At 44.2% G+C, this 12,647-nt stretch overlaps 1 protein-coding gene across 1 annotated transcript; it reads left to right on the top strand.

Annotated features, from left to right (window-relative positions):
- The first annotated feature begins 2,729 nt into the window (after nucleotides 1–2,729).
- On the top strand, nucleotides 2,730–9,293 carry LOC144707402 (fe(2+) transport protein 1-like). The gene is made up of 6 exons (XM_078580506.1): nucleotides 2,730–3,253; nucleotides 6,640–6,716; nucleotides 7,509–7,624; nucleotides 7,923–8,102; nucleotides 8,537–8,686; nucleotides 8,909–9,293. Exons 1-6 carry the CDS (start codon nucleotides 2,817–2,819, stop codon nucleotides 9,212–9,214), a joined length of 1,266 nt encoding a protein of 421 aa, XP_078436632.1. The 5' UTR covers nucleotides 2,730–2,816; the 3' UTR covers nucleotides 9,215–9,293.
- The last annotated feature ends 3,354 nt before the right edge of the window (nucleotides 9,294–12,647 follow it).

Genomic DNA, 12,647 nt, shown 5'->3' with positions numbered 1-12,647 from the left:
AAGGGGAAAGGAAGAGCGAGATAGTGAGAGAAGCAGAGTGGGGAGGGAGAGAGAGAGATAGGGAGCTAATGGGAAAGGAAGAGCGAGATAGTGAGAGAAGCAGAGAGGGGGAGAGGGAGAGAAAGAGAGAGAGAGGGAGCTAATGGGAAAGGAAGAGCATCGAGGTGGAGACAATGTGCGAGGGAGTGTAAGATCACGGAGTGGGGGGAGAGTGTGCCGGGCAGAGGAAGATGATGGCGCTTGAGAGAGGGTGAGGGTGAGAGGAAGAGGATGGAGGAGGAGAGAGCGTGCGGGGGCGAGGAAGAGGATGGAATGTGGGAGGAAATGTGGCGGAGAGGAAGTGCATAGAGGGAGAGAGGAAGTGCATGGGGGGGAAGAGAGGGTTGGGGGAGAGGAAGAGCATGAGAGGGGGAGAGGAAGAACGTGGGAGGGGGAGAGAGGAAGCGGAGGAAAAGACGACCTTGGGAGAGGGAGAGGAAGAGTGTAGGAGGGGGTGAGAGGGAGTGGGGGAGAGGAAGAATATGAGAGGGGAGAAGGAAGAGCGTGGGAGGAGGGAGAGAGAGGGCGAGTGTGAGCGGGAGAGTGTAAGAAGGCGGCAATGAGAGCATGAGAACAAGATAGGGGGAGAAAAGAAGAGAGGGTGAGTGTAAGAGGGGGAGTGAGCAAGAGAGAGAGAGAGTGAGAGGGAGAGTTCGAGAGGGAGGGAATAAGATGGGAAGAGTGGGAGAGAGAGATAAGAGGGAGAGTGTGAGACGGAGGGAATGAGGGCGTAAGAGAGGGAGAGGGGAAGAGGAAGAGCATGAGAGGAGGTGAAAGCAGGAGGATGCGGCGGTAGGAATGAGAGCGGGAGAGGCTGAGAGAGAGAGGGAGAGAGGGAGAGGGGTAGAGAAAGACTGGGAGAAGTAGAGAGGGAGAGAAGGAGAGGGGTAGAGCGAGACTGGTAGATAGAGAGAGGGAGAGCATGCGAGGGAGGCACTCCAAGAGGGAGAGAGACATGGAGAAGGAAATGCGGCTTACCAAGTCTCAAACATGCAACGGCGACGGCGAGAGGGTGGCGGCAGCAAGAGCGTCTCGACGGTGACGGCGAGAGGGACTGCAGAGGGTGGCGGTGGCGACGGCGAGTCTGGCGAATGAGAGTCTGAAACGTGGTGGAGGTGGCGACGGCGAGAGGCGGGGGGGAAGGGTGGGTGGCATCCAGTCTGGATCCTCTCCCTCTCTTCTGTATTGACCGAGGAATGTATTGGCGGAGGGGGAGGAACGGGGGGAGAGGTTGACTCGTTCCTCTTCCTCCATAGCGATTATTTTAATTATTATAGTAATATTATTATTTACAAACGGTCCTCGGTCCGGTTCGACTTGCAAACCGGACCCGGACTGAACAGTTCGGTCAGCCCCAAAATGGCTTACCGACAATCCGGTTCGGTCTGGTCTGACCGAAGTACGGTCAGACCGTGTCCTTCCCTACCTGGCATTGAGCTTGTAGATATAGTAAGATGTTTGTCGAGTTCTGAGTCAACGTGTGCGAGGATATGTTTTGTACTCTAGCAGGTACAATAAAGGAGTATTCCAATTATTTTAGGGTTATTTTAGAGTACATCCCAAACTATGTCAAAAGTCTGCGAGTTAACCTTAGCTTTTTTTTTTGGCACAGTATATCCCAAACTCACTGAGTCGACTGAGATATATCTCGGTGATGATGTGGAGTCCATCGTGGCTGCCAAGTGGATCTCCGGCCAGATTTTTACCTGGCGGAACCCACCAGGCAGCCACGCTGAATTCCACGTCATCACCGTGATATGTCTACCTTCAAAGGGTTTAACTTAAAGAGAGAGAGAGAGGCCATGGGATTATTTAATCCGGTCCCACTCCGGTTTGGCCATGGGATCAGATCCGGCCCCTGCAGCCAGTCGACCCTAAAATGATGGATGGGGGTCCTGGTTTGGTCCGGTCAAACAGATCCCCCGTCCAAAATGTCAAACCCTAGTTGTAATTAGTGGCCATACCATAAGTGAAGTTCCTGCTGTAATTAGTGGTTTATCAGCCTTACCACCCCCATCTATGCGCAATCCAGCTGTTCATTTTCTTCCTCATGGACATGTGCCTACAGCGGTGCATCCTATTAACCTGATGGATATGCCATCCACATGACAATAGCCAATCAATGATGTGACAGGCTAAGCCTAACGAGCCATACTCTAACAGGCATCCTCACTGTAGCAACGCACACCCATCAAGTCATCCGTGGGGCGCCATTTAAAAAGGCCGTATACAACATTGCTCTCTAGTTGACATTGGAGATTACAAAATTTCAGAAGAAGTTTCAAACTTCTATCATAAATGAAATGATGATACCCAACCGTTGACTTCTTCCTGGCCACATTAATCCAACTCACCCACTTTCGATAGATTCCCGAAAGTACGCGCAATACACTTTTCTGCCGAGCTAGCAGCCGCACCATGAGATCTCAACTCAGCATTACGTGGCCCTAATCGATAAACTTTTAAGAAGAAAATAAGCTCCGTGGCGCCCAGTCAGCGGCTCACGTGTCACAACAGTCCACCTGGCTAAAAAGATTTCCGCCACGTGTCTTCGTCTTCATCCTCCTAAGTCGACTTACCGGCGGCGTGCTTCGTAATGTCAATGTCTCTCACTGTCTCTCTTTCTCTCCTGTCACTCTCCCCACGTCTCTCTCCTTCGCGTCAGGCGTGGGGAGACCGGGCATGTACAAGTGACAGAACGTAGGAAATCTCCAATAAAGCTGGGCTTTTACAACCTTGATACGGCCAAGAACACGGGAATCGCAAGAAGAAGAAGAATGGGGAGAGCAAAGCTCTTTTTTGCTGTAATTCTGTTCTTTTCTTTGGCCATATCCATGGCTACAGCTCAGGAAAAGTCCAACGAGTGTGCCAGAGAGAGCACGAATGGCTGCTACAACAAGCCGGAAGCGTTGAAACTGAAGATAATCGCCATCTTCGTCATCCTCGCTGCTAGCACGGCGGGTATCGCTCTCCCTCTCTTCTCTAACGTGCTGCCCGCTCTCGCCCCGGATAAGAAGCTCTTCGTAGTCGTAAAGGCCTTCGCGTCCAGCGTCATCCTCTCTACTGGATTTATGCACGTACTTCCGGACTCTATCAACAGTTTGCAGTCTAAGTGTTTATCCTCTTCTGTATGGCGAGAGTTTCCGTTCTTGACGTTCATTGCCATGGTGTCCTCTGTTGGCACGCTTATGATGGAGTCTTTGTGGATGGCTGTGTAAGCACACAGGCTCTCAAGGAACGATCTGTAGCTTGCAGGAAGCTCAAAGACACTAACGGGAGAACCAAAACAAGGAAACACAAGCAAGAAAAAAAACACACAAGAGTGTTCACACACCACACGCATACACCGTCCTCCAGCGGGACATTTAAACAAACACAAAAATAAAAATAGCAGTTGTAACTGCCGCGGGTCCCACTTTCTCCATCGTGGCCTCACCGCTGCCGTTATAACTCTTAAGATCCGACGGCTATGATATAAAACCTGCACTTAAATTAAGATAGCTCGTTAGATCGTGATCCTACTGTGAGGATCACCCCTTCAGTCTCCTCCTTGATCCGAAACTTCTTTCACCAGCGAGAGACCAATGCGCCGGCGGAGCTCTGCAAATCTTATAACACTGAGTGGTTTAGTGAATAGATTAGCAAGCTGATCATCTGTGCACACGTATTTCAGCTCCACCTTCTTTTCTTCTACCAGATTCCTGATAAAATGGAAGTGCACGTCAATGTGTTTTGTACGCCCGTGATGAACCGGATTTTGGCTGATCTCAATTGCTGATTTGTTGTCAATGCAAAAATCAAATTGTGGTTGACTTTCTCCAAGTAGCTCGTTTATGAACCGACTAATCCAGACGCTTTGACACGCTGCCGTGGTAGCAGCAATGTATTCAGCTTCACAGGACGACAAGGCTATCACTTGTTGCTTGCAAGAATTCCTCACAATAGGCTTGGATCCGTAGAAGAAAATGAGTCCTGAGGTGCTTTTGCGATCGTCCACATCTCCTGCATAATCACTATCACAAAAACCAAGTAGCTGGCATACCTTATCATGCTTATACACCAGTCCATACTCGACAGATCCCTTTACATATCTCAGTATCCTTTTTGCAGCCTCCATGTGACTTGTGCTTGGTTTATTCATGAACCTGCTCAAATAACTTACAGAAAATACCTAATCAGGTCGAGTTAGTGTTAAATACCTCAGACACCCGATTAATTTTCTGAACATGGTGGGATCCACTTCTACCCCTTCTCCTTCTCTGCTCAATTTCAAACGATGCTCCATTGGTGACTTGGATAAGTTGCAATCCCTCATGTTAAACTCATCAAGAATCTTCAGTGCATAGAGGCTTTGAGACAATCTGATCTCCGAGTTCTTCTGCAACACTTCAATGCCCAGATAGGAGTTGAGCAAACCGAAATCAGTCATGTCAAACAACGTCTTCATGGATTGCTTGAATTTCTCTATGTCTTCAGCACTTGAGCCAGTGATGATTAAATCATCTACATACACTCCCACCAGTAATCTGTCCTGATTAACTGATGAGATGTACACGCCCTGATCACTTGCACTTCGCTTGAACCCAATTCTGGTCAATGCCTCATCCAATTTTGAGTTTCATGCCCTTGGTGCCAATTTGAGCCCATACAACGCCTTTTTCAGTTTTAGAACATAATTCTCTTTTCCTTTCATCACAAAACCTTCTGGTTGTGCCACGTATATCTCCTCCTTGATTTCACCATTTAGGAAAGCTGACTTAACATCTAGATGATGCAAGCACCACTTCAACTGAGCTGCTAGTGCCATAAGAATTCGAATGGATTCCATTCATGCCACAGGTGAGAAAACTTCATCAAAGTCAACTCCTTTTATTTGACTGTAGCCTTTAGCAACTAGTCTAGCTTTATACCTTGTGACTTCACCCTTAGAGTCTTTCTTGATTCTATACACCCATTTCACCCCAATGGGTTTGCACTTCTGAGATGGCTGCACTAATTCCCATGTGGAATTCTTCTCAATTGCTGCGATTTCTTCACTCATAGCTTGCCTCCACACTTCACTTTTGACTGTTGCTGCATATGACGAGGGCTCTTCACTTGAAAGAAAACAAATTTCATCATCTTCCACTTGTTGAGTTGCTTCATAGATCGACTGAATGGATCTCATTCTTTCAGGTCTCTCCTCTTCATCAGAAAGTTGATTTTGGTCAATATTTCCATGTAGAGACGCGTCCACTGTTGAATCTTCAGCATCTGTGGAAGCTCCAGATGTTAAGTTGTTTGCTGAAATAAAAGTAAGATTAAAGTCTTGGCTCGCCTGTTGACCAAAATCCCAATTCTGAGTTTCTTCAAAAATAACATCTCGACTTATAACAACTTTGAAATTTACTGGATCAAGGCACCTGTGTGCTTTTGACCCCAACTCATAACCGATGAAGATCATGGCATGGCTTCTGTCTTCAAGTTTACTCATCTTCTTTGTGGTCTTTACATGGGCCACTGATCCAAACACTCGCAGATGCTCCAAGTTTGGCTTTCTTCCAGACCACCTCTCATAAGGAGTTACACCTTGGAGACTTTTAGTGGATGATCGGTTGAGAACATACACGTAAGTGTTCACAGCCTCTGCCCATAGCTCGAGGGGTAACTTCTTCTCCTTCAGCATACTTCTTACAAGGGACATGATTGTCTTGTTTCTTCTCTCCACGACTCCATTCTACTGTGGTGAGTACGGGGCAGTAAGCTGGCGCTTAATTCCACTTTCATCACAATAGCACTTGAATTCTGCAGAATTGAATTCTCCTCCACAGTCTGTTCTGAGACATTTGATCTTTTCTCCACACTCTGATTCAGCTAGAGTTTTGAACCTTTTGAAAGCACTGAACACCTCTGATTTTTCCTTCAGGAAGGCCACCCACATTAGGCGAGAGAAATCATCAACAATTAACAGAAAATACCTGCTGCCCCCGATTGTTGATGGTTGAGTAGGCCCACACAGGTCACCATGGATTAGCTCTAGCCTCTTGGAAGCTCGAAATTCTGAGGCAATTGGAAAAGATTTTCGAGTTTGCTTCCCGGCAATGCAGTTCCTGCAAAGCTGATCAGAAAAACGTACCGGAGGTAGGCCCACCACCATGTTATTTCTTCTCATATCATCTATTGTCCGAAAATTTTGGTGACATAATCGATAGTGCCACAGCCACACTTGCTTCTCTTCTTCTTGCGTAATCTGACAGATTTCAGACACAGACAACTTGAGAATATACATACTGCCACCAGTCTTCTTTACTTTAGCAAACACCCTGCCCACATCATCAGTAATGGTGAGAAAGCCTCCACTTAATGAAGACTAAGTATGTTTGCCCTGAGATCGGGTACATATAGTACTCCTAGCTTTAACTCAGCACCATCTGAACAGTGGACGAAAACAGAGCCTTTGCCCTCAAACTTAATTGAGGATCCATCGCCAAATTTTACCACCCCACAATGATCTTCATCTAAGGAATGAAAATAAGATTTCTTGCAGGTCATGTGAGAGCTAGCACCAGTGTCGAGATACCACACTCCATCTTCAAATTTTGGTTCTTGAGCCCCTTGCAGCAGAGCAGTCTCCGTGAAGGCCATGAACAGTTTTGACTCTTCAACTGTTATATTTGCAGCTTCATCTCTTGCCCTCGGTTTTTTTTCATTTGTGCACTCATCTGCAAAATGCCCAAAATTTTGACAATTATAACATCGCACCTTTGATTTATCAAATGGTTTCCTGTCTCCATCATGTTTCTGATCTTCATCTTTTTGGGTTTTGCCTCTACCTCGGCCTCTGCCTCTGCCTCGTCCTCTTCCTCTGCCTCTACCACAGGAGGACTGCCCTTCTTCTGGCTTAGTCTTCTTCAGTCGATTCAATGCACGAGTCAGTAGTGCTTGCTCCTCTTCTCTGGCATCTCTCTCCGCAAGACGCATTTCATGGATCTTAAGAGATCCAATGGCTTCCACTAGAGACATGGTCTCCATATCACCAAAATGTTCAAGGGTGAGCGTCAGAGAGTCGTACCTCAGAGGCATTGATCGAAGCAACTTCCGAACGGCTTCTCGGTCTTCAATGTGTTCACCACACTGTCTCAGATCAAACACAATCCTTGTAATTTTATCAGTGAAATCACTGAGTTTTTCTTCCTTCTTCATGGTGAGATTTTTGAACTCTCGCCGCAAGCCTTGAGCTCTGGACTGGGCGAGGCGATCTATCCCCACATGGAACGATCGCATGATCTCCCAGTTCTCTTTTGCTAGCATGGCAGAGAGGGCTAACCTGTCCTTGTGCCGATTCGTCTCAGTTGCGGCCACCACATCCCACAAGTTCTGGGCGTTGAGATGCACCTCCATCCTCATTGCCCAGTGCTGGTAGTTTGTCACTGACAGCTGCGTCAGCGGCGTCGGTACCACGACCTCAAGTTTCTTTAACGAATCTTCAGGCGTGCCCTTCTCTCCTTGTGTTGATGATTCTCCACGCTTCGGCATTACGACAGATCCCTGGAATCAGAAGGCTCTGATACCACTTTTAAGCACACAGGCTCTCAAGGAACGATCTGTAGCTTGCAGGAAGCTCAAAGACACTAACGGGAGAACCAAAACAAGGAAACACAAGCAAGAAAAAAAACACACAAGAGTGTTCACGCACCCCACGCATACACCGTCCTCCAGCGGGACATTTAAACAAACACAAAAATAAAAATAGCAGTTGTAACTGCCGCGGGTCCCACTTTCTCCATCGTGGCCTCACCGCTGCCGTTATAACTCTTAAGATCCGACGGCTATGATATAAAACCTGCACTTAAATTAAGATAGCTCGTTAGATCGTGATCCTACGGTGAGGATCACCCCTTCAGGCTGTTCAACACCAAAGGCAGCAAGCCAAGGTAGACCCCATTGAAGGAGAAGAACTCTCAAGCGCAGCTCCTGGGACTCTTGTTCACGTTCACGGACATGATCATTTCCTTGCCGTCCTTCCGGCGTCTAAGGACGAGGTGTTGGATGGCACCCTTAGGAGATACCGCGTCATAGCCCAGGTTTGTTTTCTCTCTTCTTGTTAAGTTTCCAAGTAAAATACAGCTCTGATATTCACTCTATACGGATTATTTCTCAAAAATTTGTTCTGGGCCCATTTAGATATTCTTCCTATCGTAGGAGTTATTTCAGGAATTATGTACTAACAATATATGACTATTATAATTTTTTAGTGATACATGGAGCTTGAGAATAGAATAACATTCATGCGTCTTTTCCTTGCTCGTGATAATCTTCTTCATATCGTTTGAAAATTTAATGACTTTCATACGTATGTACGGGTAAGATTCTGAGGAAGTACATGCTTCGTGACATATTAAATTGTGGGGAAGAAAAATAGAATAAATCACTTTTTATATTGACAGTATGCCTGTTCATCGAAGTATACCAGTTTCTGAAATAACTGACGATTTGGGATCTATTACTGTCTTTTCAGGTTTTAGAGATGGGGATTGTTGTGCATTCAATCGTGATTGGGCTGTCCATGGGAGCTTCCCAGAGCCCATGTACCATCAGGCCGCTCGTGGCAGCCCTATGCTTTCATCAGTTCTTTGAGGGAATGGGGCTTGGTGGCTGTCTTGTCCAGGTATACGATGCTACTATGGCTTCATCAATACATCCATACCCTTTTGAGTAAATTCATATTCGTCCATATATATTTACTTTCCCTAATGGCTATCCAATAGAACAAAAAGAACCGTATTCTTAAAAAACAGGAGGGGAAAGTTCATCCATTCCGTTACTTCAGATATGTTCAGGTATAACACTGTTGCTCTTGTGTTCTGATGGTCTATCAAATGATTTACAGGCCGAGTACAAGACGAGGATGAAATTAATAATGGTGTTTTTCTTCTCCGTCACCACACCGCTGGGAGTCGCCTTGGGAATCGGCCTTTCTAATATCTACAGCGACAACAGTCCTACGGCGCTCATCGTTATCGGAATTTTAAATGCATGTTCTTCAGGGCTGCTCATCTACATGGCGCTTGTGGATCTCCTGGCAGCCGATTTCATGGGGTCAAGGCTTCAGGCAAGCATCAACCTCCAAGGATGGGGATATTTGGCTGTTCTGCTTGGCATGGCAGGCATGTCGGTGATGGCCAAGTGGGCTTAATCAATCGACATTTAAGCGATGCTCCACGCATATTATGAAAACAAAGCAAATATACCGTAAGATGAATGCCTTTTTTCTCCATTTTGAATACAATCAACGGCGTTATAACGAAATCTCACGCGGGAAGTTGGAAATGAGTTCAGCCGTGACGTATAAAAGCCACTAAAAAATGCAATTATAAGGTCCTCACCTTCCCCTTAATTAAATGCGTTCGAGGAGTTGTTTATTTCTCATGCACTATCAGAAGTAGGTTTCTGGTCGTTGGAAATTAAATGAGTAGTTTGTATATCTGTAACAAGTGGCAGAGATGATAAAATTTGGATGTGACGCGCAAAATATTCGATTTCGGAAAGAATTTGACGGAACCCTAGAGGATATCTATAAAAGTCTGGAATACTCCTGTAGAGAATAAGACAGTACAGAAGGAGATTTTTTACGGCTTGAATTGGAAGAAGAACGCTACGTGCAGGGTCTATTCAGGAGTGTCTAGATAAGGAACGAGTGAGGGAGAGCCTTCGAAGAAAAATCATCGATCCATGTCCATGTGGCATGCTCACAGTGTTATCCGTAACCTTTCAAATTTAAGTAATCAGTCACGCGTAGTTTTCTCACTATTTACTTACACAAAGTCGTCCATGTCGAAGTATATAGAAAAAAGATCGGACACACGATATTATCCTACAACATAATTCAGTTTACATCGTGAGGTCCAGGTATTCTCCACGATAATGGTTGTATTCTCCACGATAATGGTTGAGTTAGTATTGGTTTATATTACGAATTCATTTAATGTTTATCCTAGCGCCTTAACATGGTTATCAACAACAAAAACAAAATTATATTTTTTAGCTGCAACAAGCGGCAGAACTGATAAATTTTTTAAATGACACGCATAATATTCCAGTTAGGAAATAATTTGAAATAGTCCGGTAGGATTGCTATAAAAATCACCAGGGTCTTATGTAGAGGAAACATGACAGAGTAATGGGATAAGTAACGGGAGGGATCGGTGATTGTTGCAAGAAGGCGGTTGGATGCAGTGGTGAACGCCGGGCTAGGGAGATAGTCAGGGAGAGAGAAATTTCCAGCGAAGGTCATCGATTCATATCTTTGTTTATAGCTTACTGAGTTATTTATGAACCATTTAATCGAAACATGTGGCTGGAAGATATGCTTATCATCTCTCAGCAAATTTTATTTACAATATTTTACAAGCTCAACTACTTTCATCCAAATCATGTTTCAACATTATAGTCTTAATGGATTCAAGTATTCTTGTTAGTGCATTATTTCATTAACAATATGAAGATAAAGAAAAAGGTAAAAAGAAAGGGCTGTTTAGAGAAGCCAATCGCCAGCAGTAACAACACAAGCTAGCCATAGACAGGCAAGTGCATGAGCGCTCAACCCAACCCACAGACGAAAGAGCCTAAGGAGCTCACAAGCGATCCTAGAAGGAGGCCACAGAGGTTCACATAGAGCCCACATATGGCATGGACGTAGATGAGAGCAAGAGGGGAAGTAATTCATTCATTTAATTGGTATCCTTAGAATTTTAATATTTGTCTCTATTTATAAGATTATTGATATGGGATAACTTCTAACCCATTGCTTTGAGTGCTGTGCTGGGCTTGTCCGAGGAGCAACAAGAGGGATTGCTGCCCAACGGGCCATTACCTTTACAAAAGATTACCAAGGAAAGATGACTGGTATTTAGGCCAACCCAATCCAAAGCCTGTATCATATTGGGCCATCCGATCTTCTTCAAGTAAGATTGGACGACACAATCTTCATCACCCTGTTATATTCTCTTTTTCCTATTTGTACGCTTTTGATTGGCGACTATGACAAACGAGGATGGCGGGGCTCCTTAACGGGTGAATCAGAGTATCAACCATAGATGAATCAGCAAATGGGACAGAAGATGTTGCACTCAAGGGGCATCATAAGAGATGGGTCCATGGCTGTGAATGAATCTAAGCTGCTGGACCCATTAAAGAGGGGCTGGATCGGATGACCAAGGGGTGAACTCATCCATTCTAAACCCCCCTCCCAATCCCCTCCTTCCCGTCGGCTGGCTAGTGAGCGACCGATCCATTGGCTTCCTCGAAGCCATTGGATCAAGTAAAACATGACTAAGGGCAGAGAAAGACCTCTCTCGACACTTCAAGTATTCCATTTGATGCCTAATGGGGGATCTCTCACCATGGAATTGATGGAATGGGAAAGACCCTTTCAGCTTCTCCCCAGCTGCATTCCAGATTGTGCCTGCCTCAGAGTATCACAAGATATTCGTGAAGGCACTAGAGAAGGGGGAGGAAGGTCCAGATCTGCACCAATATGGAGAATAGGAGAAGGATACGTCATGCACCGAGGTTAGGAGGTGGGTACCGGCATCCCCAGACAGTACTCTTTAAATTATGACCGCTTTTGATAGCTTTTGGAGTAAATCTGGATGATCGTCAGTTTAGGAACTTCCACGTTTTTGAAGATCTTGATTCAATTTGGAGTTTGCTCGAGTTTCGTCAGAATTGTTATTGTGGTGTATTTAAGTAATTTAATTGAACACATACCCTGATTGAGGGATTTCCCAAGATTTTTTGCACTTTCCTAACAATTAAACTTATTAAAAATATTTAAAGAATACTTATTAAATATTTTATTTATAAAAATCATTTCTATTATTATAATCCGCCTATTAATCATGTAATCTTACAGATAATAACGGCAAAGTTCTGCGAAGCCTTCCAATATCTTCTACTACTGTCTCTACCTCATTAATGTACACAGCCAAATAATATGTACCCCCTATCTATCATAATTCTTATCTCGTTTTGTATTTTCTAACTTATTTTACAGCTCATAAAAACATATATCATATTCTCTCTTACCATATCTATCTATTCTACCCTACATATAACCTACTAAGTAATCCTCTTAACAATATCTCTAATCATCTTATCTCTATTACATCTTCATTAAAATTAAGGACACAAGTCTTGTACTACCCATATTTATACCAGCCCCCATTATAATATTATAAATTTATCTCAACACCCTACATTCTAAATACCTTTTATATCTATCAATAATATTAATCCTAAAGGTAATACATGTACTATCTTATATTATCTCTCCATATTCCCTAGTACTAGTCATTGTTGCATATTATCTTAACTCCTCTCTTCTTTTAATTAATTTCACCTACTTACTAGTTGGTTAGTTTCTACCCTTTCACTTTCTTTTGTATTACTACTCATCTCATTATTGTATCACTTTTACTTATATATTATTTCTATATGAATTTGTAAATTCCTATAATCAGTCTTCTCATTATTCTATTATCTTGGATCCTAACTAAATCATTAAATTCATTTGTAAAGGGCAGCCCCTGTGGAAACTATCTCACTCCTGTTATACAATACATGAGTTT

The sequence above is a fragment of the Wolffia australiana genome, chromosome 9 (genome assembly GCF_029677425.1).
Source record: "Wolffia australiana isolate 7733 chromosome 9, ASM2967742v1".
Classification (NCBI taxonomy): domain Eukaryota; kingdom Viridiplantae; phylum Streptophyta; class Magnoliopsida; order Alismatales; family Araceae; genus Wolffia; species Wolffia australiana.
This window is presented reverse-complemented; position numbering and strand designations above follow the sequence as displayed.

Excerpts from the sequence above, each read along its gene's own strand:
- LOC144707402 (XM_078580506.1), top strand. The coding sequence starts at position 2,817 with ATGGGGAGAGCAAAGCTCTTTTTTGCTGTAATTCTGTTCTTTTCTTTG. Across the intron at positions 3,254-6,639 it reads GAGTCTTTGTGGATGGCTGT|CAGAGCAGTCTCCGTGAAGG; the intron begins GTAAGCACACAG and ends AGCCCCTTGCAG. Across the intron at positions 8,687-8,908 it reads TTGGTGGCTGTCTTGTCCAG|GCCGAGTACAAGACGAGGAT; the intron begins GTATACGATGCT and ends AATGATTTACAG.